Here is a 22,461-nt window from a genome sequence, read left to right on the forward strand (position 1 = left end):
AAGATTTTACTTGTGCAGCATTTTTCAAAGAACTGAGAGGAAAGGATGAAAGCTATACTCACTCCATCCGGCCTTCCATCTGAGGCAGTGATGATCAAAATATACCGATCAGTGCTTTCTCTGTCCAATGGCTTTGCTAAAGATAAGATCCCAGAACTGTAAATAAAACAAAGAGAAGGCTTTCATCATAATGTGCTCCAGAAAACAACTTCCACAAATGACAGGTCTTATTTGCGCAGCTCTCTTTTTTCGACAGCGCCTTTTCAAACAATTTCTCGGCTGCTGGGAGTTGTTAAAGTCTCCCTGACTGTACAGGAGATCTTTACCTCTCTGACAGCACTCGATAATAATGCACTCCCTGCTGGAGCTGGTGGAACAATTTAGGCCCTCACTAAAAGTGCGAGATTACGAGTCATGCACAAAACTCAGGCAGACCTAGCTGATTTCTTCTGCACAGTTTTTTGTTTTTGCAGGTAAAGCCTGGCGAAATAAAAAAAAAAAAAAAACATTTTTAAAAAAGCCTGGCGAAATTTATGCTGGTAGAACACAAGATTCCAGGTTTTGGCATCTCGAGAAGGGGAAAACTTTCCGGCCAGATTAACTAACATTTCTCGTAACCCAATGCAGCAAGACAACTTTCTCCATTGCATTGCGGGAAAGGGGGAGAGCAGAAATGCGCCATATCTACTAAAATATGTCTCATTAATGCGCTCTCATATGAACGCAGCACACATGTAGAGAGGAAGTAACAAGGAGAAATGAAGATATTTCTCCTCGTTGTGCCTCTCTTGGGTATGCGCTCCATATTGGCTCAAACCCAGGCTTACTGCCTTTCGTAAATCTGGGTTAGCTTCAACATACAACAGTAGATGCATCGGAATGCCCACACTCCAGCCATGGAATGCCTTCCAGTCACAATATTACGCAACTCAGAGCAAGGCGCTGTGCAACTTTTTTTTTACAAAGCCATGCAAGGCAACAAAAAAGCCCCTTGCGTGGCTTTCTTAATCTCTTGTAGCTTTTTGCATAATGGCTGTGCCAAAAAAGTGGTGCAAACACAAAGTACAATGTTAGTTAACCTGGGGCCACATTTTCTAATACAGTGAAACCACTGCTCGTTGTGCCTCTCTTGGGTATGCGCTCCATATTAGCTCAAACCCAGGCTTACTGCCTTTCGTAAATCTGGGTTAGCTTCAACATACAACAGTAGATGCATCGTAATGCCCACACTCCAGCCATGGAATGCCTTCCAGTCACAGTATTACGCAACTCAGAGCAAGGCGCTGTACTGTGTTACTTTTTTTTTTTACAAAGCCATGCAAGGCAACAAAAAAGCCCCTCGTGTGGCTTTGTAAATCTCTTGTAGCATTTTGCATAATGGCTGTGCCAAAAAAGTGGTGCAACCACAATGTAAAATGTCAGTTAACCCAGGGCCACGTTTTCGTATACAGTGAAACCACTACTGGAATTGTTCCCCCTCTACAGCATGCAAATCTCAACAGAGGTGATTATTTCGATCAAGTGAATAAAAACGAACCATGCGGTATCTGTTATTCCTAGGATAAAATTACTGTATTCGAATCCTGCAGCTCTTGGAATGCGTTGTATAGAGCGAAGTTTGGAGAAGCAAGGGGCATATTATCAAGACAGGCGAAAAAATGATCGCCGCTTTACCGGCAGAAAACTGCCGCTAAAACGGTGATAATGGGCTTGATAATATGCTCTATGGAATTCCAATTGAAGCCCAGGTTAGATGTGAAGGACATCTAACCTGAGCTTCAATTGGAATTCCTAAGAGCATATTGTCAAGCCCATTATCGCCGTTTTAGCGGCAGTTTTCTGCCGCTAAAGCGGCGATCATTGTATCGCCTGTCTTGATAATATGCCCCCAAGACTTCTACAATAATGCAAAGATTTCACTTTGTCGGTATGTAGTATTAACTATATTTGTGTACAAGAGCACAATAACAGCAGACACAAGAAATAAGGCAGTTTTAAAGTATATCGTTGTAATTTATTTTCTTAAACTATCTCAGCAAATAAATAATATTATGATTTATTAAAGAGCAATATAACACAAGTTCTTCCACAGTGAAGCTGCATCAATAATTAATTCAAATTGTGATGCTTTAACATTCTGTCATTACGCAATGATAAATGTTTTCTTCATAGGTAGGGATTGTTTTCATACCAGGTCCTTCTCCTGAGATTTCTGAGCACATTAGTTTTCTGTACATGTTCTAAAAGTCCCCTTCAAATTAGAATAACCCGATTTTGTTTCACAAAATAAGGATCTGCAGACATTTCTATATTTTGTACATAGAAGTACAGAGTATCTGCAAAATATGCATATATATTCACACTCATACATATGAGTGAAGGATGTGGAAAAGGCATAGGGTGCATCACAGAAGTGAACCATTCAAATGTGTGCAACACCTGTCACAAATATGTTGATTACTTGGAGAAAGTCGACAGGTAACTGTTGCAGGAAACACTATCCTTCTGGTGGTGCTTTATCATGTGTGTAATCAAAGTAGCATGCACTCTGCTGGTTTCCTGGGTTCTAGATGTCTCAATTGTCAACATAAATGTCCCAAGCAATCTTTGCCACTGCTGGTGTAAGTAATTCCTACTATGGTGTCTTGTTGGGCAACGTCATCAATGGGTTTCGCACCTAGGTACTCGCTTTCCTAGGTGATTACTACCTCCTTCTAAGGAAAAGTACTGGTGGGATCCATGTGGTGGTGTGTGAACTTACATCCTATATCATAAACTTGGTGTTTTATATGGCTGAAGTATATAGGGCTAAGATTAAAAGGTGAAGTAGTCATTGTTAGACCTTGGCTTGAGTTTCCCTTCCACTTTTTGCTGATGTGCCTCATTGTGTTTTGTTGGTGTTAGCTGCTCAGGGCACTGTGCCACTGCTAATCAGTGCCACAGTGCAAGTGCTCCCTTTGAAAAGTGTATACATTGATTGGTGTCCATGTTTGGCTTATTTGGTTTACTATCAGCCCCTAGTAAAGTGCACCAGGAGTGCCAGGGCTTGTAAATACAAATGCTGCTGGTGGGCTTGCAGCACTGGTTGTGCCACCCACAGACACGGCCTGTTAAAATGTGTCTAAGGTCTGCCACTGCAGAGCCTGCGCGCGGTCTGGTACTGTTGCGCTGATTGCGCAAGTGCACCTACTTGCCAGTCCCCAAACCTTCACTTAACTACATATTAGTCACCCCTCTGGTAGGCCCAAGGGCAGGGTGCATTGTGGGTATAAGGTAGGACATGCCCTGATGTGTGTGGCATGTCCTAATAGTGAATTACAGCCATTTTCGTTTTTCACTGTTGAAGGCTACCTGCTCTCCATAGGCCAGAATGGGCTGCTGGAATTACTACACACTGTAATCCCAGTGGATTCAGAGAGCATGGTAGAAAGTCAAGTTTAGTATGCCTGAACTCAGAATAATAAAATACTTCTTTTAGTAAAGTTTATTTTAATATCCTGTGTTTGTAAATACTACTTTTAGAAAGTTAGTATTTACTGACCTGGCCATTTCAGTCTGCCTCTGCTGTATGTGTTTGTTCTGCCTAGTAACAGTAAAGGAGCAGGGCTGGGGAATTCCAGGAGACAGGCTGGCTGCCAGGTGGTGGGTAGAGAGATTACACCAGGATGGGTGGGAGGAGTACACCTTTGACTCTGAATAGACCTGTGCTCTGCCACCACAATGCCCGCTCCGCCCCCTGTGGAGCGGCTGATGTCTCTGCCCTGCTGCTGAAAGGAAAGAGCAGAGTCACCACAACAAAGTGCTCCAAAACTGGACTGAGCCAGGCCCAGGCCCCCTGGCGACAAATAACAAAAGAATTGTGCTATAAAAGAAGGAGCCCTGCTCCTAAGAAATCAGATCCTGTTTGCGCCAAGAAGAAACTCTGCCGGAAGAGAAGGACCTGGAAAAGCTGCATGGAGGACTACTGTCTCTGACCTGTGAGACTGGCCTGTGGTGGGTGCCTTGCTGCAAGAAGGAGAGGAAAAGACTAAAGGAAAAGACTTTTAAATCAACTTGTGCTTTGAACAATCTCCAAGGGCTTGCTTGTGAACTTGCCCTCTGAACTGCGCCCCAGGAACAGTGGGCGCTACCTTTCCCTAAGAAGAGGAAAAGCTGCTGGAGGCGATCCTGTGATGCTGACCCCTGAGGACCTGTGTGCCCCTCATCTGAGCACCGCAACATCTGCCACCGGGGCTACTGCGAGCACCGCAAAGACCTGTCTACTTGGTCCAAGCACCGCAAGCATCTGCCCCCCCGAGCCGTAGCTCGCACCGCAAAGAAGAGACTGGTTAGGCTCTGAGCGCCGAGCCTCTGTGACCCCCCTGGCCGTAGAAGCTCCTGTGAAGACCTGCGAAGCACTGTGTGTCCCCTACGTGAAGCTGACAGCTCGATGCGCTGAAGAGATTGCCCCCGAGCTGCCCCTCCTGCTTCTGCCCGTGATCGTGTGGCCGAGACTGTCCTCGAGTGCTCCAAGAAGCACCGCCGCCCTCTGACTGAAAGGGACGACATCGCGATGTGGGACACCCCTTTGTGGACTCCGGAGGCTGCAGCGAACATTCCCCACCAAGAACTAAGGTATTAGCGATCAGCGCACCTTGGTACGAGCCGTACTGTCCTTTGTACGAGCCGTACCTTCTCTGCCGTCCATGTACGGCGCGTCCCCGCCTCTGTACGCTCCGTACAGCATCGAGAGCATTGCCGGCGCTCACGCGGGAAGCGTGAGGTTTGGCACGAGACGTCCCGAACGTGTACGACGCGTACCTACGAGGGTACGGTCCGTACGGTTCGCGTCCAGCATACGTGTCCTCACGCGAGAAGCATGAGAAACGGCACGACGTGCCCGAATAGCGGTACAAAGCGTACCGGAGGCGCTGTGAAGCGCACAATACCCCAAAGAAGCCTAATTTGAATAGAACTCTGCCATTTTGAGATGGAGTGGACTGCCTACAAGCCTTGAGAGTAACTGGAACTTTATTTGAAGCAAGAGAACTGTATTTTGACAACCTGCCTAAAGAAATCTTTTATATAAAGAACTCTATTTTTGATATAAATACAGTCTTGTGTCTTTGTGTGGTGGGGTGGTGATTATTGTGTGGGACAACTTGAACGCTTAACCTAGTGCCCTCTGGAAATCTAGCCTGACTGCTCGCGCCACGTTACCTAGAGGGTGAGCAGGGGTTATTTTTAAAGAGGTAATCCTTCGCCCTGACTTAGAGGAAAGGGTCCCTGCTTGTCGCAAGTGCATACCTGCGCCAACCAGAGACCCCGGATTCTAACAGTCATGTTGTTCAGACATGTTAATTGTCTTTAGCATCACATGTGAACAGTCAACATGTTTCGGCCTCTGCCAACCACGAGCACCAAGGCTGTCATCTGGACAAAATTAGGAGATCAACAGTTCCCTTTATATTGAGATTGTGGACTTGTTAGTCTTAACTTATGTTTCTTCATTTCAATTAAGTCAGTCAGAAAGATATATATCAGCTTTCATTGAGCCTATGACTTCAAGCAGAAAAATGAGTACTTTCCCTTGGAACGAGGTAGTACTCACCTAGGGAAGCACGTCCCTAAGTGCAAAACCTAATGATGATGCTGCCCAACAAGACACCATAGTGGTGATTACTTGCACCACCATTGGCAAAGATTGGTCGAGGGTCGACTATTGAAACACATAGACCAGCAGAGTCCACTCTCCTGTTATTACATACGTTACAATTGGGGAAGCTGAGTAAACCCTTCACACACTTCTTCCTCCCCCATTTGATTTTTTGTTGGTGCTTTATCATGACCATGGTGCTCCTGTCCTGCAGTGGGTGGGATATCTATTTGAAGCTTTTACAGGGGTGTTACTTTGAGAACCAGGAATCAGTATGGTGATTGGCATGTAGGTTACTGTATTAGAAAATATGAGTGAATTATTCATAGGACAGTTTGCATTAGTATCTCTAGGATGTGCAGCATTATGCATGTGGCTGATGGTGGCAAAATTGTGCTATGCTTGTCAATTCTTGATTCAACTTCGATTTGTGTTTATTTATGGCCTATGTTGTGCATTATACCTCCTCAACCATGTTCTTTAATGTGTCAGGGATGATGTGGTTTGTGCAGTAAATGGTGGCAGGCGATAGGGGTACCATATGGTTAGTGTTTTTCCGGTTATGTTTCCTTGTTAATTGTGTATCAATTTCTGTGTTATGTGAACTCAGTGTTATCTTGGTTTCACCTGCTTGACCATATCTGGGATGTGACATGAAGCAGGTGCAGTCTTCTGTATAATTTTATTCAGGTGCTCATGCCCATATTGAGTGACTCACTTGCGGAGGGTTTAATTTGTGGCAAAGTATCAGTGCTTGAGGGACATCGTGTTGGTAGCATTAATTTTAATGCACAGGGTTTACATGAGTGGGCTTGTGAATTATCTTGTGTTTTCAGATAATTTTTTGGTCCAGTCTGACTGCATGTGGGTTTGTTGGTGTGCCAATACCGATATATGATGCTTAGTTCATGAAGGTGCTGTTGGAAATGCAGTCTGGGGGTTTTGTGTGCCACTGTGTCAAAGATGTGCATTCAGTGAGTCTTTGTTGTAAGTGTGGGATAATTTTGTTTACTTCACAATGACTTTGTGAGCAGGCGCTATTGCTGCAAGCAAGACCTGGACTGGTGAAGGTCATTTTTGTAAATGCAAGATTTTTGGGGCACATTTTTTGTTTCTCATCAGAGTCCTGAATGTCTTACTGGTGTTGCATTGTGGCATTGTGATTGTTTGCATCTTGCTTACATAAGGGGCTCCCACAGTGACTACTCATTTGCAAAGCCAATAGTTCTGGTTCTAATATGCTCACACAGGCACACAACTCAGCCCGCACTCAAAGAGGCAGACTATTCCACTTATACTGAAATTAACACATCCATCCTTCAATGCTTACATGGGAATAGCTCTTGTTGCACTAACTCAGACACACTCCATAATATATACCAGAAGAGGCCCGTGCAGGTAAGAGCAGTGGGGCTGGGTTGATGGGATTCAACAGATGACCAAGAAAGATTTATTTTTAAAAAATCCCTAATTGTCATCATAACCACACCCCTTACTATATACTCATGCATGCACACATCTCTTCCTGCACTCAGACAGGCACACCACTCAACCTGTATTCATGCACCTACCCCTCCACAAACACAAGCTTCCCCAAAAACCTACACTCACACAAGCACACATTTTACCCAGTACTGACACAGACACATCCCTGAATAAAGAAACTCATCCTGCACCTATACCGGCACACCACACATGGTACTCTCAGATAGGTACACTCCTCCGCCTACGCTCACACAGGAACACTGCTCACATTGCACCTATATAAGCACAATACCCCTCCCTTACACTCCCACAGACACACTCCTCACTCACAGATACGCCTCAGTACACAGCATTGAACTGGCACTAAAACAGGCACATCCCTAATGGTACACTCAAAAAGGCACACTCAAACTACTTCACTCACAAAGGTGTACACATCAACCACACGGACACGCCCTTCAACGCATAAAAACGCCCACACAGCACGTATAGTGGCCCTGTAGTTTAGGAACACTTATACAGATACACCTCTCTCCCAACATTCACACAAGAATCACAGGCACATCTCTTACCCACCATTCGCACATGCATACTGTTCACCCAGCACTCACACAGATACACTGGACACTCTACACTTGCACAGGCACACTCCTTTTTTGCACTTCATGAGGCACACCACTCACCCTGAACTCAGGCACATTGTGAACCCTGCACTCACAAAGGCCCACTGCACACCCTGCACTCACAATAACTCACTGTTCACCCACACAACTCTCACCCTACATTCTTCTCACTCAGCACAATGATTTCTTACAAAGGCAAAGCTCTCTCTGTGCACACAAGCAGACATTACCATGTCCCTGCATGCAAACATGAAATTATATCCTGGCACTCCAACAAATTCACTGTGTGTGCATAGACACACCATTACCCTGCATTCACAAATACACACTCCTCAATAAAAGAATGCATAGGCGCACTCCCCCTGTACCCATGCAAGCAAAATACTCACTAGCACAGGCCAACGTGTACTCTACAATAACACAGACACACCCCTCGCCTAAATGAACATAGAATACACAGGTGAATCAGGGAAAACACACACTCAACAGTCATGCAAGTACACTGCCCACAGTTCGGTCGCACAGGCACAAGTATCATCCTACACTCACTTAGGAAAACATCTTACCCTGCACTCGTGAGAGGAACACTCCTACCTGCAACCAGAGGCAGCCCCACTCCACCTGCAATTATACAGGCCAGCTTCTTGCCGTACACTCAATTCTCCCACCATGCATTCATGTAGGTAAACTGCAAACTCACATAGGCACTACTCAGAACATGCACTCTATACACAACACTCACACTGTATCAACTCATGCACACCCCTCAATATGTAATGGTGGACTTACATAGGGTTCCACTCATGGTACACTCACCCTGGCAGACTACTCTCCAAGCACTCACATAGACACACTTCTCAACCGCCACTCACACAAATACAATGCTGAAACATGCAGGCACAACTCTCAGTCTACACTCACACAAGTACACTGTTCATTGTTCACATAGGCAAGACTCTTGGCACTCACACAGGCACACATCTTTCCCTGACTCACACCAGAACATCCTCTCCCACACTCATGGAGACAAGCTCTTCACCCTGCACTCATATAGGACCCTTGCTCACTGCATACTAACACCTCCCACCTTGCACTCATTCGGCATACTTCATTCATACACACACTTCTCAGTCTGCACTCTTCACACAACTCATGCAGTATTCAACAATGTTCACATTGCCTCACATAGGCACACGACTCAACCTACACTCACACAGACAAACCCCTTACCAAACTCACGTAGACACCTCCTTCAACATGTATTCCCTCAAGAACACTGTTCCCTGTCCAAATCTCACCCAACACTCATATAAATAGCCTCCTCTACTGCACTCACACAGTCACACATCTCACTTTCCACTTAGAGATATGCTCCTTGTTACACCCGGCTTCCTTCGATTGGTTTCCCCTGACTTTTTGCCTTCTGACCTCCTGTTTTGGTGACTTCATTTTTGCTGTCTTTAGAATTCTGGGCACTTTACAACTCCTAACCAGCGCTAAAGTGTATATGATCTGTCCCCAGTAGAGTGCACTACGTGTACCCAGGGCCTGTAAATAAAATTCTACTAGTCGGCCTCCAGCACTGAATATGCCACCCACTCAGTAGCCCCTTAAACATGTCTCAGGCCTGGTATTTCAAAGCCTGTGTGTGCACTTTTAAACTGCCATTTTGACCTGGCAAGTTAACCTGCTTGCCAGACCTAAACCTCCCCTTTTAATACATATAAGTCACCCCTAAGGTGGGCATTAGGTGGCCCTCTCGGCAGGGTGCAATGTATTTGAAAGGTAGGACACGTGCTTTTGAGTTTTACATGTCCTGGTAGTGATTAACTGTTAAATTTGTTACTCACTACTGCAAGGCCTATCTCTCCCATAGGTTAGCTTTAGGATTGCCTTACGGCATTTTTAAGTGTAATTTCCAGATGAAAAAAGATAGAGATATGGAGTATGGTGTCTCTGGACTCACACTTTAAAATCCCAACTCCTGGTGAAGTCTGATTTTAAATTGTAAGTCTGAAAATGACACTGTTAGATAGTAGATATTTTCTTACTTTAACCATTCTGTGCCTCTGTTGTCTCTGAATACATACCTGGGTTGGGTGACAGCTGGACTTCGTGCATTTCTCCTACACAGTCAGGGGGCTGAGGTGTGACATTTACATTCAGGTAGCCAATCTCCAGGATGATGGGCCTTCCTGAGATAGATTGGGAGGGAGTAGCTGATACTTGTACCTGAAGAGGGATGTGCCTGTCCACACACAAAGAGCTCTATACCCTCGTGTAGTGATTCTGGAGCCAGGGCAGGAGAGGCAGGGACCTTGTGATCTTCAAAGGCCTCTACTAAGTCTCCCCCACTTCACAGGCACATTTGGGTATAAGTACTGGGCCCCTGTCATCACCAAATCAGAACTTTGCTGCAAACAAGGATTTTCTGCCTGGAAAAAGAACTGCTGTGCTGTAGGAGGGACTGCCACTTTGCAACCTGCTTTGCTGTGTTGGCCTGTTGCCTGCTGCTTCTTCCTGGGAGTGAGAAGAACTGGATCTGTTCCCTACATCCTTGAACTCAAGTTTCTCCAAGGGCTTGTTGGCTTGCCTCCTGTTCCATGATCTCTAAGGATCACAAAATACTTTTTGCTACTCTGCTGGTGCTGCTGCATCTGTGAGTTCTATGCTTGCCTGAGGTGCCCCCTCCAGTCCTGGGTCTCAGAAGTGGGTTCTGTAGCTGTTTTCTGCAAAAATCGACACAGTGACCTTATTGCACCAATCGGAACCGACACAGTACCCTCTGACGCAGACTAAGTGCCGATTCAATGGTGACACTGGTCTCAACTGCAAGGTTCAACGACAACGCAGCGCCGATCCCAAGACATCGCTGCGAGGCTTGACTTCGATGCAGCGCTGACCCTTCAACACTGAATGCAAGGCTTGACTTCGACGCATCAACCCGACTGTGTGAATTGGAACCAACGCAGGAAGTCCTCAATGCCGATGCTTGCTCCATGCAAGGTACATTTTCAGTTGTCCCTGCATGGGTCATGTAGTCAGCCTGCCCTCCATCGTCGTCGGCCTGAACTAATGATTTACTCCAGACTAGCACAAGCTCAAGTAACCTTTTAGCATTAACCACTGTTTTGGGATTTAATCTTTAAAAATTTATATCTTGAGTTCTACTTTTTGTTGTTGTTTTGGTCTTGTTTTTGCTAAACTGGTATGAAGTCTTTGTGTGATGTTGGATGTATGACGTTACAAAGCAAACTATTACAACGCATACCTTTATACCTTGGTTGTCACAACGCAACTTCCATTACAATGCATGCCATTACAACGCAAACCATTACAATGCATGTTCCATTACAACAAAAATTTCTATTCTATCACCGCCGGGTGCTTACCTCAGGGATGGTGCTGGCTCAGTGAGGGATTTGCATTGTAATGGCATGTGTTGTAACGGCATGCATTGTAATGGAACTTGTGTTGTATTGACTGCGTTGTAAAGGGATTGCGTTGTAATGGAAGATTCCCTGTGGTGTTTTCACTGTTCCACTGTAATTAAAGTGTTTCACAAATACTTTAGCGTTACAACAAACAAATGATGGACGGAATGCTGACAATGCAGACATTCTCCCCCAGTCAAGAGATCTGGGTTAAATCCATCGTTCTTTTGCCCACTACACCACCCCAGTTTAGACATGGCCATATGCAAATCAGTCTTGACCCTGTGCCTCATGGGAACAGTCCAGCCCGAACTGCCAAGCCATGTCTTCCCTGGACCGGAATCAAGCATCCTAGGACCGGTTTCTGGCTATCAGCCGTCATCAGCCAGGATAGCTTGACTCCAGTGGCGTAGTGAGCACGGGTCCCACGTCTGGGAATACCCATCCCACTTAGGGCGAAAAGCGTTACAACAAACAAATGATGGACGGAATGCTGACAAAGCACAAATACTTTATACATTGCCTTTTAAGTTAAGTCTGACTGCTCTGTGCGAAGCTACCAGGGGGTGAGCACAGGTTAACATAGGTTGTGTATGTGACGTACCCTGACTAGGCTTGTTGCTTCTGCTTGGGCATGGTGTATACTCTGCCAACCAGAAACCTACATTTCTAACAATTCTTACCCTAGACTTCGACCGTCACAAGCCCCAACCTGCACTCACAGGGACACTTCTCACCGCACACATAGCACAGTTTCCAACCTCCACTCACAACACCATACCTCTCACCCCGCACCCACAGAGGCAAATGACTCATCCTACACTCACTCACACAGGCACATGTCCTGCCCTGCACTCAGAAGCACACTTCCCAATCTGAAATCTCATATGCACTCTCCTCATACTTCATTCACACAGGCACAACCCTCCTCCCTGCACCTACAAAACACATGTCTTACCTTGCATTCATGCAGGCACACTGTATTCACTACACATTATTCCTGGAGGCAGGGAAGCTTGAAAGAACCAGTTGATGGACAAATACAGAGGCCTAGCCTCTCAACACTCCCTTTATGTTATACCACAAGATAGGTAATAGTTAAATGCACACATTCCTCTTCAATCTTATTGGAGCAAATCTACCCTTGCATGACAGGGAGGTAGATTACTAAATGAAGACCCTTCTCTGTGGTTTTACCATCCAGTCTGCTGAGTACCACTTATGACGTAAGAAATAGTCCACACTCACAACACCTCGGTTTGTGAACCCTTCAAAAGACATGACATCAATCTGTCTTTTTATATGAAAATGCACTTCGAGCTACAATATCCTAAGTGTCATGTTTGCAATCCTTTGGAAAGGAAACACTGCAATAGACGTGCTTATGGGAATTTTCTGAAACCTTCTCAAGCAGCCATACCATGCAGGAAAACTAGTATCCCTTTTGTCGTGGATTCATTGCCATTCTATTTCCATACACAGTGTGAAAGGTCATGTTGCTCGGGAAAAGAATATACAAAGACTGTAAAAACAGTGCTCACAGGGATGGCACTCTTACAAAGCAGATACAACAAACGCAAGAAGACACAATCGAGAAACAAACAACAGATGCCTCTATGTATGCCTTTCTTTAGCTCTGCCAGCGACTGCCCCCGCCTCGAGCTCGTGACCAAAGGTCCCAGCAACCCAGACAATGCTAGCAAATGACCTATTTCACTGAATATTGCAGGGAAATGTGATACAGGGCAGCATTGACCCCAGGAACTGCTGCTCGGACATCACATACATGCCAAAACCAATCATTATAATGCTGCCATTGTCTTCAAACATCTCCTGATTATCAACCGCAACCCTGAAAGCAACCGCAACAAAAGACACACACACTAACACTTATAGGCCTTTATCAATCCATCAATACAGGCTGCAGGCATTACCTTGCAAAGGCAGCAGACTTAGGTCAACGGACACACAGCCTGTGCAGGGCGCTGAGAGTAAGCTCCTAACCTGCCCTCGGGAGGTATCAGCGCCAGGTCCTGCAGACACACATGTGAACTTTCAACCTTCCCTGCACCCGCTCAGACTGATGCAGCTCCTCCAGGGCAGAGCCCGTGTCCAACAGATTACTGGCAGAGGTGGGGATGGTGTGTGGATGTAAGGCAGGACCGAGGGTAACTTTCGCATAAAACAATTATGCAATGTGCCTAAATCAGTCACATGTTCGTTGAGAATAGTTCTGCCTTCAAGCAACCATGAGATTTTGCTCCTTTAAAGAGGTGCTTTCCAGCAGAAGCATCATTTTCTCTCTATCTTTCACTATAGCCTCTCACACACTTCTGCACTGTAGATTCAATTTTTAGCACTTCACGTGGAGAGGGGCAACCATGAGCCAGGGCTTACACGATCCTTGTGATGTGCTGGTTGAGGTCTGAGAAGCAGGTGGCACCTTAGGGGCCGATTCTGATCGGAGTCGGAAGGGCACCGAACGCGATCCGGCCAGAAAAACTACGAGCCGTACGCGTTTTCCAGCCGACTCGTACAGCTGTACGAGTGAGCCAGTACGATGTGAGCTACATGAAATTCACCGACCGAGTCGTTTCCGGGTCCAAACCGCTCTGTACGTCTCGGTCGTAAGCTAACCGTGGCGTGCAATGAATGCGATTCACGAACGAGCCAGTATGATGCATGCGTCGGACAGCCTGTGTGAGCCGGAGTGTCCGGCTCGCAAAAGCTCCCGGAGTCGGACTTTAGGGGGCCACGTCGGACCCCCTAACACCCGCAGCCGTACGAATCGCACACAGGGGGAGACCTATGGGTCTCCGCAACACAGGAATGTACGGTGCAGATGGCACCGACGCGTACCCACTGTAGGGGGCGCACTTGTTTGAGACGTACCCATTCAGTCAATGGGAGCCCATGTACGTGTTGTCCGACCGGCTCCCATTGACTTCTATGGGAGTCCGACCGAACCGAGTCCGACAGCATACGTGCCCATCGTACTCGCTCGGTCGGACTGTAGGGTAAGCCTGGGCAAAGCACTACGCAACGCTTGCGTAGTTTGCGAAGTTTGCGCTACTTCGCACTACGCGAATTGCATGTAGCACAGTGCAAACACGCGTAGCATAGTGTTGCGTAGTGCAGCGGTCATTTTTTGCTTGCTCGCGGTCCTCAACGTCAAGTTGGCGACCGCGAGCAAGCAAAATGTCATCCCGGCGAGACTTTTTTCTCGTTCGCGATCAGCAACATCAAGTTGGCGATCGCGAGCGTGGAAAATAAACTTCCTGGCGAGATTCTCAACGCGAGGAGGTCATGTTTCTCATTGCGAGTGGTCACGTGTGCTCGCGACCGCTCGCGATGAGAAACTACCAGTCCGCGTTGAGAAAGCTGCTGTTTGAGTAAAAATCTACTCGAGCAGCAGAAAACTACAGCTCGCACTGTGCAAGATGCCGTTTTCAATGATTGCACAGTGCCGGTTGCTTGTCCGCACTGTGCAATCATTGAAAACGACATCTTGCACAGTGCGAACAGGGTACTACGCAGTTCGCGAAGTGCTACGCGTAGCTCGCGTAGTGCGAAGTGCACTTTGCGTAGCATCACGAAGTGCTACTTCGCGAACTACGCCCAGGGTTACTGTAGGGGTCCGGCTCGGTCGGAAAACACTCCAGATCCGACTCGGTCGGAGTGCTTTCCAATCCGGATCGGAATCGGCCACCTAGTGTCAGATCCTCCGGAGGGGTAGATACTGCATCACAATCTGAACTGCAGAATGTGCTGACACAAGGAAGTGTTCCATGATTATGAGCAAAGGGTCATATTCATGGCCCAGTTTGCGGCTCATTTGCACCAAGCACAGTGATACATGTGCAATGCAAACTTAAGTGAGCTTTATGAAGGCATTCAAAGGCACTTTGCGTGGCCTTGAGTGGCTCTATAAATTCAGAGTAAAATAACGTAGCGCAAATTACATGTATTTTGACGCATTTTCAGATTTACCTGAATTGGTAAAACCTGGGAATGCACCAAAAAGATGCACCTTCCCAGGGGAAGTTAACAAGGGGAAATAACTTTTTGTCTCCTCGTTACTTCCTCTTTCACAGAAAGAGGAATATGCTTCAGGGGTTACCTGCACAAAAACAATCCTAGATGCAACAAAGACCCCTTGCAAGGGTGCCTGTGTGGGAGCTAGCCCGCCAAAAGAGTGCTAGCACAGAGGAAAAGGCAGGAATGCATTGAATTCTTTTAAGTACGGTACATTTCTGCCCTTTTCCTGTCACACAGTGCAGCACAGCAAGGTGACTTGTTGTGCTGCACTGCAGTCAATCTCATAAATCTGTCCCATGTTGAGAGGTGCGGTGCATAGTTCTACAGTGTGTGTGGCTATAGGAAGGTGGTTTCATTGCACCCATGGTAAAGGTTAGAGCACAAACTGGCAAGTTATAAGGGGTGGGGCTGATAGTTGATATAGCCCATATTCTTGCTCTCGTTCCCTTGCCCTGTGTCTCCATGACAACTTCCCTCAGCTAGTGAATGTGCAGGCCTCTCAGTCCCCCTGTGGCTCATGGACCACTCTAGACAAGCTTGCATTTTTTTAAAAAAAGTCAATAATAAAGTCATGTTGGATTGAGCCAGCAGACTGTTCCTGACTCACACAGCATAATGATGACAGATCTATATCAGCAAATATGATGAATGCATCATTAATGCTTGAAAAACATCCAGGAACTCATAGGAGTGGAATACAAGCACTCATTCAGCAGCAGGCCAGAATCTCTGCCCAAGGATAACCTGAACTCCTGGTAACCATCATGAGTGCGAAGTCGGAGCACCTCTATTTGAAGTGCTTCTTAAAGCCCTTTCTTTGTTTATCACAAAAGGTCTGGTAACAGCAAGTCACAAGCTCAGCAGGGCTCCCAAATAAGAGTCAAGCAATACACCTTGCTGCTCCATTTTTTTTATGAGTAGCTCCATTTTGGAGAAAGAGAAGCTTGATTAGAATGTGCCGAGTCATTCATCTATTCTCTGTTCCCTCATTAAGACATGGTAAAATATGATGCCATGGTGTAACACCTACAATCCTTACGTCAATTCAAGGTAGTAATACAGTTAAATAGTACATTCAGATGTAGATTAATTAGCAAAGAAAATACTGCAACTCATCGCAGCAACCCAAGTTCCTGCACTGTGTTGTACTTGAGGGAGAGAGCAGCGCAGAGCCATTTTTACTAAATATGGGCTATAGAGTACAGTACAGTTGTGATGTGTAAAATATAGGGAGAAAAAAATGTCTCCTAATTTGCAGCTGCTGCAAAGAGGCGTTCGTTTCTGATGCAAAGCCAGGTCTAACAATTTTAGAAGGCAGGCATCAAACACCTTGTGGTCAGGGTTGGATTGGGATCAAAAATCGGCCCGGGCACACCAAAAAAAGTGGCCCACATTTGCGTATTGCCTTTCCGCAAAACACTGCTTCAGTGAAGTTTTATGAAAAGAAATGAGGTAAGGGGCATGTTTTATTAACTTCACTTAGATTTGAAAAAAATGCACAGATTAGTTCACACTGCTGAGCCACACATGAATGCAAGTGAGAGCACTTCTGCTCAGGCCCCCTGCCCCCGCTCAATTAGCATACTTTAATGGGCCGGCCCAGCGAGAGAAAGGGAGTGACACCTCCACCCATCTGCCTCTAGAAAGGCCACTCAGGCACCCACTGGGCTGCTGGCGGCATCCTAGCATTACAGAGAGAACTCAGGCTGCCCAAAAAAGCAGCCCGCAGCTAGAACTCGGCTACCGGCCCTATGGCCATTTCCCGAGTGCCCGTGTTACCCATCCGACCCTGCTAGTGGTTGAGCTGGAAGCATCACCCATGGAAAGCCCCGTGACGCAAGGTAGCTCAAAGCACTATTTGCAGTAGGTTTTGCCACTCACTGGAAAGTAAGTACCATATCAAGGCTTTGTGTCGCTTTACACCACCTCGTCTGACTGCTGCGATGTGAAATCTTGATGAATCTGCCCGAGTTTGTGACTTTGGGAGAAGAGGTAAGAGCATACATGCCACCATTTCAGAAGAGCAAAGTGGGAGATTTTTTTTTTTAAATCGGGAGAATGGGGCCTTGAATCGGGGTACTGTCATGTATGGGCTTTGGAAGTGTGCTGCTGCAGGATCAGACATTTGAAACGCAAATGCACGTTTTTTTCTTACCTTTCTGAAGCATAGAGCGCAATGGCAGGCAGAGAGAGGGTTATGCAAGTGTTCTGCACTCACTGGCCTGGCAGGTTGCTGGCAGTGCATACAGTACACCAAACCAACCACCCCCCACCTGTGTGGCAGCCCAGGCACACACACAGCCGCCCCCGAGTACTCCGCAGGTCTTTAAAAGACCATTCACTCGTTAATGGGGCTTTGTTGGTTTTTCACCCCTTCTAGAGCCCCTGCATCTCCACTCTGACTATTGCTGGAAGAATTAGCACGTTACACAATATCAAGCCCTGTCAGCTGAAACCCCCCAGGAATCGGGTTTTGCTTGCAGGAATCGGGAGGCGGGAGACTAGCCTTGAAATCGGTAGTCTCCCGCCTGAATCGGGAGGGTTGGCATGTATGGGTAAGAGGTATGCAGCTGCTGCACAGAGGGCAATCAGTCTGGGTGCCTACCAGTAATAAATTCTAGCTGAGCGGTTTGACGTACATGATCAAAAGCATGTAAGTAAATGACTCTAATATTCCTTCAACTTCACTCCTGACTATGAATACATACATGATATATTTAGCGCAACACACTGTTCTTTTAAAAATGTTTTCAACAAATTCGTAATGAGAATGTTAAATGTCACGTGAAAGCAGTTTACCACCTAGAGAGCATCCAGAGAAACGTAACGGTTAATAATTACGAAAGACAAGCCAGCCTCGCTTAGACTAAGAGAGAACACAGAAATCCCAGCAGCCCTGGACTGTCAAAATAATTAGTCATCAGCGAGATCTAACGAAAGCGCATAACCAAATAATGTATAATGCGTACTAAGACTGGTTGCTGCTTCCGGGCGTTGTGGTTCTGTTTATTTTAATTTGATGGATGGATTCCGTTTATTATTTATTGAGCGCTTATCTGCCCAAGGGCATCTTGCACTAGGAATTGTCGGCAGAAACGGCTGCGAGAATAAAAAGAAGACATAGACAAGGTGATGCCTGGTGCTGTACATGCTGTAAATGTGGCGAGCAAATTTGCTCGCCACATACCAATTAGGCAACTGCGCTCCTCTACAGCTGGCCTTTTGGTAGTCCCGAGATTTAAACGTTCTAGGGCGGGCGGAAGGGCCTTCAGCATAGTAGCCGCCGGGCTGTGGAATAAGCTCCCTCTGAACTTGAGACAATGTAATTCTCTACTCGAATTCCGCAAGGGGCTCAAAACCTGGCTCTATCCCAAAGCTTAGCCGATTCATTCTTCCAGCCTCGTCGTCTGCCTTTCCGGTATGGTCCCCCCAGTCTAAAGCGCCAAGATGCCCGTAGGGTGATAGTTGCGCTCTATAAGTTTATCATCAATCAATCAATCAATCACTAGAGAGCCTTGAGCCACACAGGAAGGAATAGTCGGTAAGAGGCTGAATTTCCGGTGGTAGGTCTCAGGTGGAGGAGAGAGCAGACAAGCACTTTGCCCTCATACTTGGTACTGCTCAGAAAATTCTGACAAGCCAAACGTCCTGTGGTGAGTGCAAGCAGGATGAATGCTGCCTTTGCAAGCCCTGTATTGTAAACGGGAAACAGCCTTTACCACGAAGGCTTTTCTACGCGTTACGTTTACAACTGTACACTTACCTCGTAAACTTCTTCACAACGCGTATTGCTTCCACGACCGTCTTTATCACGCAAGCAACGTCTTCACGGAACGTCTTCTACCTCATCCAAAAAAATGCGTCAGTCCTTTTTTAGTGTCGGCGAAAACGTGAAAAAAAGGCAAAAAAAAGAAAGAAGGGGGTTTGGGGGGGTTTCCCCCCCAAAATAAAAGCGTGGTAAAGGAAAAATCGATGTAAAGGCTATGCGTAGAAAAATCATTCCGTTGTAACGCGTGCGTGGAAAAGGCATGCGTTGCAACGGAATGCGTAGTAACGACATATATTCATTGTAAACCACCTATGGACTCAGCCACTTTGAAATTGATACCTGGCACAGTATCTGGATTCCTGTGAACACCTGGCATTGATTTGGTTACATTGTACATATTTCTTAAGGCACTGGTATTGCCTGGATAGTTTTATTAATTGCATGAAAAATAGCTGCATAGGACTCTCAAAGGGTTAGTAAAATGCTATCTATAAAAAAACATTTCATAGCAATTATGGGCAACGTAAAAGGTTTGTATGGTGGAATTTTAAATACAACAATATCAACATACCAGATTATCCTGTCAAAAACATTGTGGACAAAAATATCGAGGTTACATACTTTGTATGTAAACTTCCTAGATATAGTATCAACAATATTGTGGAACAAAATATCGTAAAAAAGAGGTAAGTATATGAAAATATAAATAAATAGCATTATACATATTTATTTGTCTCAAATAATGAATTAAACTTTACTCTATTTTTCTAAACTGGTGAGAGGTTTTTCTTCTGTTGTGTTTTCACTTTATAATTGTTTGAGAGCTGCATAGATATCTTACACATTGCCTGTAAGTTAAGCTTGACGTCCTTTGTGCCAATCCACCAGAGGGTAGATGATATTGTAGTTCACCTCATTTAGTCCGAAGTGCATCAGTGCCCCAGGATTTCATATGGTCCCATCAGAATCTTGTATCTCGGAGTAGTTCCTGGACAGATATGCAGGATTTTCATTGGCATTTGTCATTTTTTGCCTCAAAAATTTGAACCCGTTCCCCTGACAGAATGCCATACATCAAAAGCATATCTTTCTTTTCCCCCAAATGAGGTTCTCAAAATACCGTGTGCCACTATCTGAGATCAATATGGCTTCACATGTTAAATATTTCACCCATTGCACCATGAGCAGGGTGGGCAGAAAAAGCAATGGAGCCGGACAATGTCATGCATGCTGTCAGCACTAGTAATATGATTGAGGGTTTTTCTTTGTTTTCTACAGCCCACCAGTAATTTGCCTTCACGACTGCACTCCCTGCGCTGGCATTGCTGGCATTGCATCCCGCTAGCTCCGGTCTCCCGCCGCCGTGTCCTCATCGTTCGCGGCCGCGGAGCGGAGACCGGAAACTACACTCCCCAGCACTTCTTGCGGCAGGAGAGCCGCCGAAGAAGATTTTGGCGCCAGGAGGCGCATAAAACTGACCAGTAGCCCCCGCGTCGCGGGACCGCGCGCGGGTAAGCCCGGGCAAAGGGCGGGCCCTCTGTGGCCCTCCGCGGACCGACGAGACCGGCCCGGGCACAGCACTCCGGTCAGACGGAATGACATAGGAATACGTCTCACTGTAAGTTGCACATACTTTCTATTGTCGTAATTCATTTACCCGCCGCAGTTATTATTATGACCACCTGTGTGCCGAGCCCGATTTCTACGGTGGCTGACAGACTGGGAACTATAATGAATGGCACTTTGGACAATTATCTTATCAAGGCTCCATCTGCAGGTATAACAGAGTCTTCTCTAGCAGAGCGCAGACTTGAGCGTAGACGCTCTATTGAAAACATCAAAAATAGGGCACCGCTCGAGCCTAATTCCATAGCCACTCTTCCAAACGACTATACCCCTGTATCAGCCCCTGCTGATGATACCCTAAGTACAGAAGGTGTTCCACTCTTGCTGAGAGATTGTGTAGCACCCATTACTCTTCCCACTGGAACTGATGTTATTAATCCGTCATTTGATCTACTCAGCTCTCCAGGAATTTCGACAATAGTGACACCTACTCCCCACAAGTCCAATAGACAAAAAACTAAGAAAGTTGTACAACCTGCTAAGCATGTTCCACCACCTACTAAGAGGAGACGCAAAGGGATGGAATCTACAAAACAGAGGATGAGCCACACCGATTTTGGGAAGAAGGCAATCCCCCCCAGTTCTAAGATCATATCCGCTGTAATCTCTAAGGATGTGACCGGATTGGACATTATTCCTATACCATCGTCGACCTCTGCACATATAGAGGGGGAATACAATACTGAACATGGCCCTAAAGACAATGGGTCTAACATTAAACTTACTAGCAATCTTTTGGACACCCTCGCAATAGTGGAAAGATTAGAAAAAATAGAGAATCGACTAGGGAAAATTGAAGCAGACCTGGATAGGAAGTCTAGTCCTACACAATTAAAAGGTCACTCGGAGCTCAATCAGGCCCCAGTCCTCCCCTCTGGGGGTAATTCTACTGATAAATCTCGACCACTATTGACTGAAAATGGGACAGCTGTAAACACAGTTCTAACTAATCCATCATTAGATGTCCCGTCCTCTAGTAGCAATTTATTGAGAGGGCCAGTTTCAGCCCCCAATTTCACTGCGAGCAATCTTACCACCAATCAGACAAATGCTCCTGTGCGTAATACATCAGCTAATACTAACTGTCATCCTATAATCTCTGCAAATAATATTACTAGTGATATGGGTAACTGTCTGAATGGGCCACAGAGACATGAGGAGGGAGGCTTGTGGCAGACCCGGGGGAATCAGTCTAGGGGACCCCTACCGGATCTTCCGCCTGAGGCTGTTCCTTATGTTGTGATTCTAACGGGGGTTCCTGAGCTCCCAGTGAATAAGAAAGAGGGTTTCTCCCAACTAAAAAATAAAATAACACACTGGCTGGCACTACATAGGCCAATCGCCAGTAATATAGATGGCGAAATAATCTATGTACGCCGGCTCCAGTGGTTGGGGGGTAGACCCAAAGATACTGGGGGGGATGTGGTAGTGATTAATTTCAGAGACCAAAATGCAGTACGCTATATCTTGAATTGGCCAGGGGTCAACTCAGATAGTAGCATTATTCCACGTCCTCTGACTTATTTCTACCCACGATCTGTAGTATTTTCAACCCATCAGACTAGGGGTTATACATTATCTAGTAATAAATTCCCCAACACGATGAACATCAGGAACCCAGTCAAAACTTCAGAATTCTCTGGGTGGAATATGGTACCTACTAGGCCAGGTTTCCCTGTACATAGGAGCTTGGACTATCCGGCACTTTTCACTCCACTGGAAGTGTCTAACCGGTTTGACATCTTCAGTGGTCTGGATGCTTGTGATTGAAGTCTACAGCTACCCGGGGAGGAGTCAGTGGGTATGGTTGAGGCCTTGGATAGGATTTCTCCCACTGACCTAAATATACCC

At 46.1% G+C, this 22,461-nt stretch overlaps 1 protein-coding gene across 1 annotated transcript in view; it reads right to left on the minus strand.

Annotated features, from left to right (window-relative positions):
- The window catches only part of PCDH15 (protocadherin related 15), a 2,378,624-nt gene that overhangs the window by 827,483 nt on the left and 1,528,680 nt on the right, over positions 1-22,461 (minus strand). The window contains exon 17 of the mRNA XM_085614969.1: positions 63-156. Within this exon, the coding sequence (XP_085471095.1) occupies positions 63-156 (94 nt within the window). The remainder of the gene's footprint in view (positions 1-62; positions 157-22,461) is intronic.

Source organism: Triturus cristatus, chromosome 1_2, assembly GCF_964204655.1.
Source record: "Triturus cristatus chromosome 1_2, aTriCri1.1, whole genome shotgun sequence".
In the NCBI taxonomy this organism is placed as follows: Eukaryota; Metazoa; Chordata; class Amphibia; order Caudata; family Salamandridae; genus Triturus; species Triturus cristatus.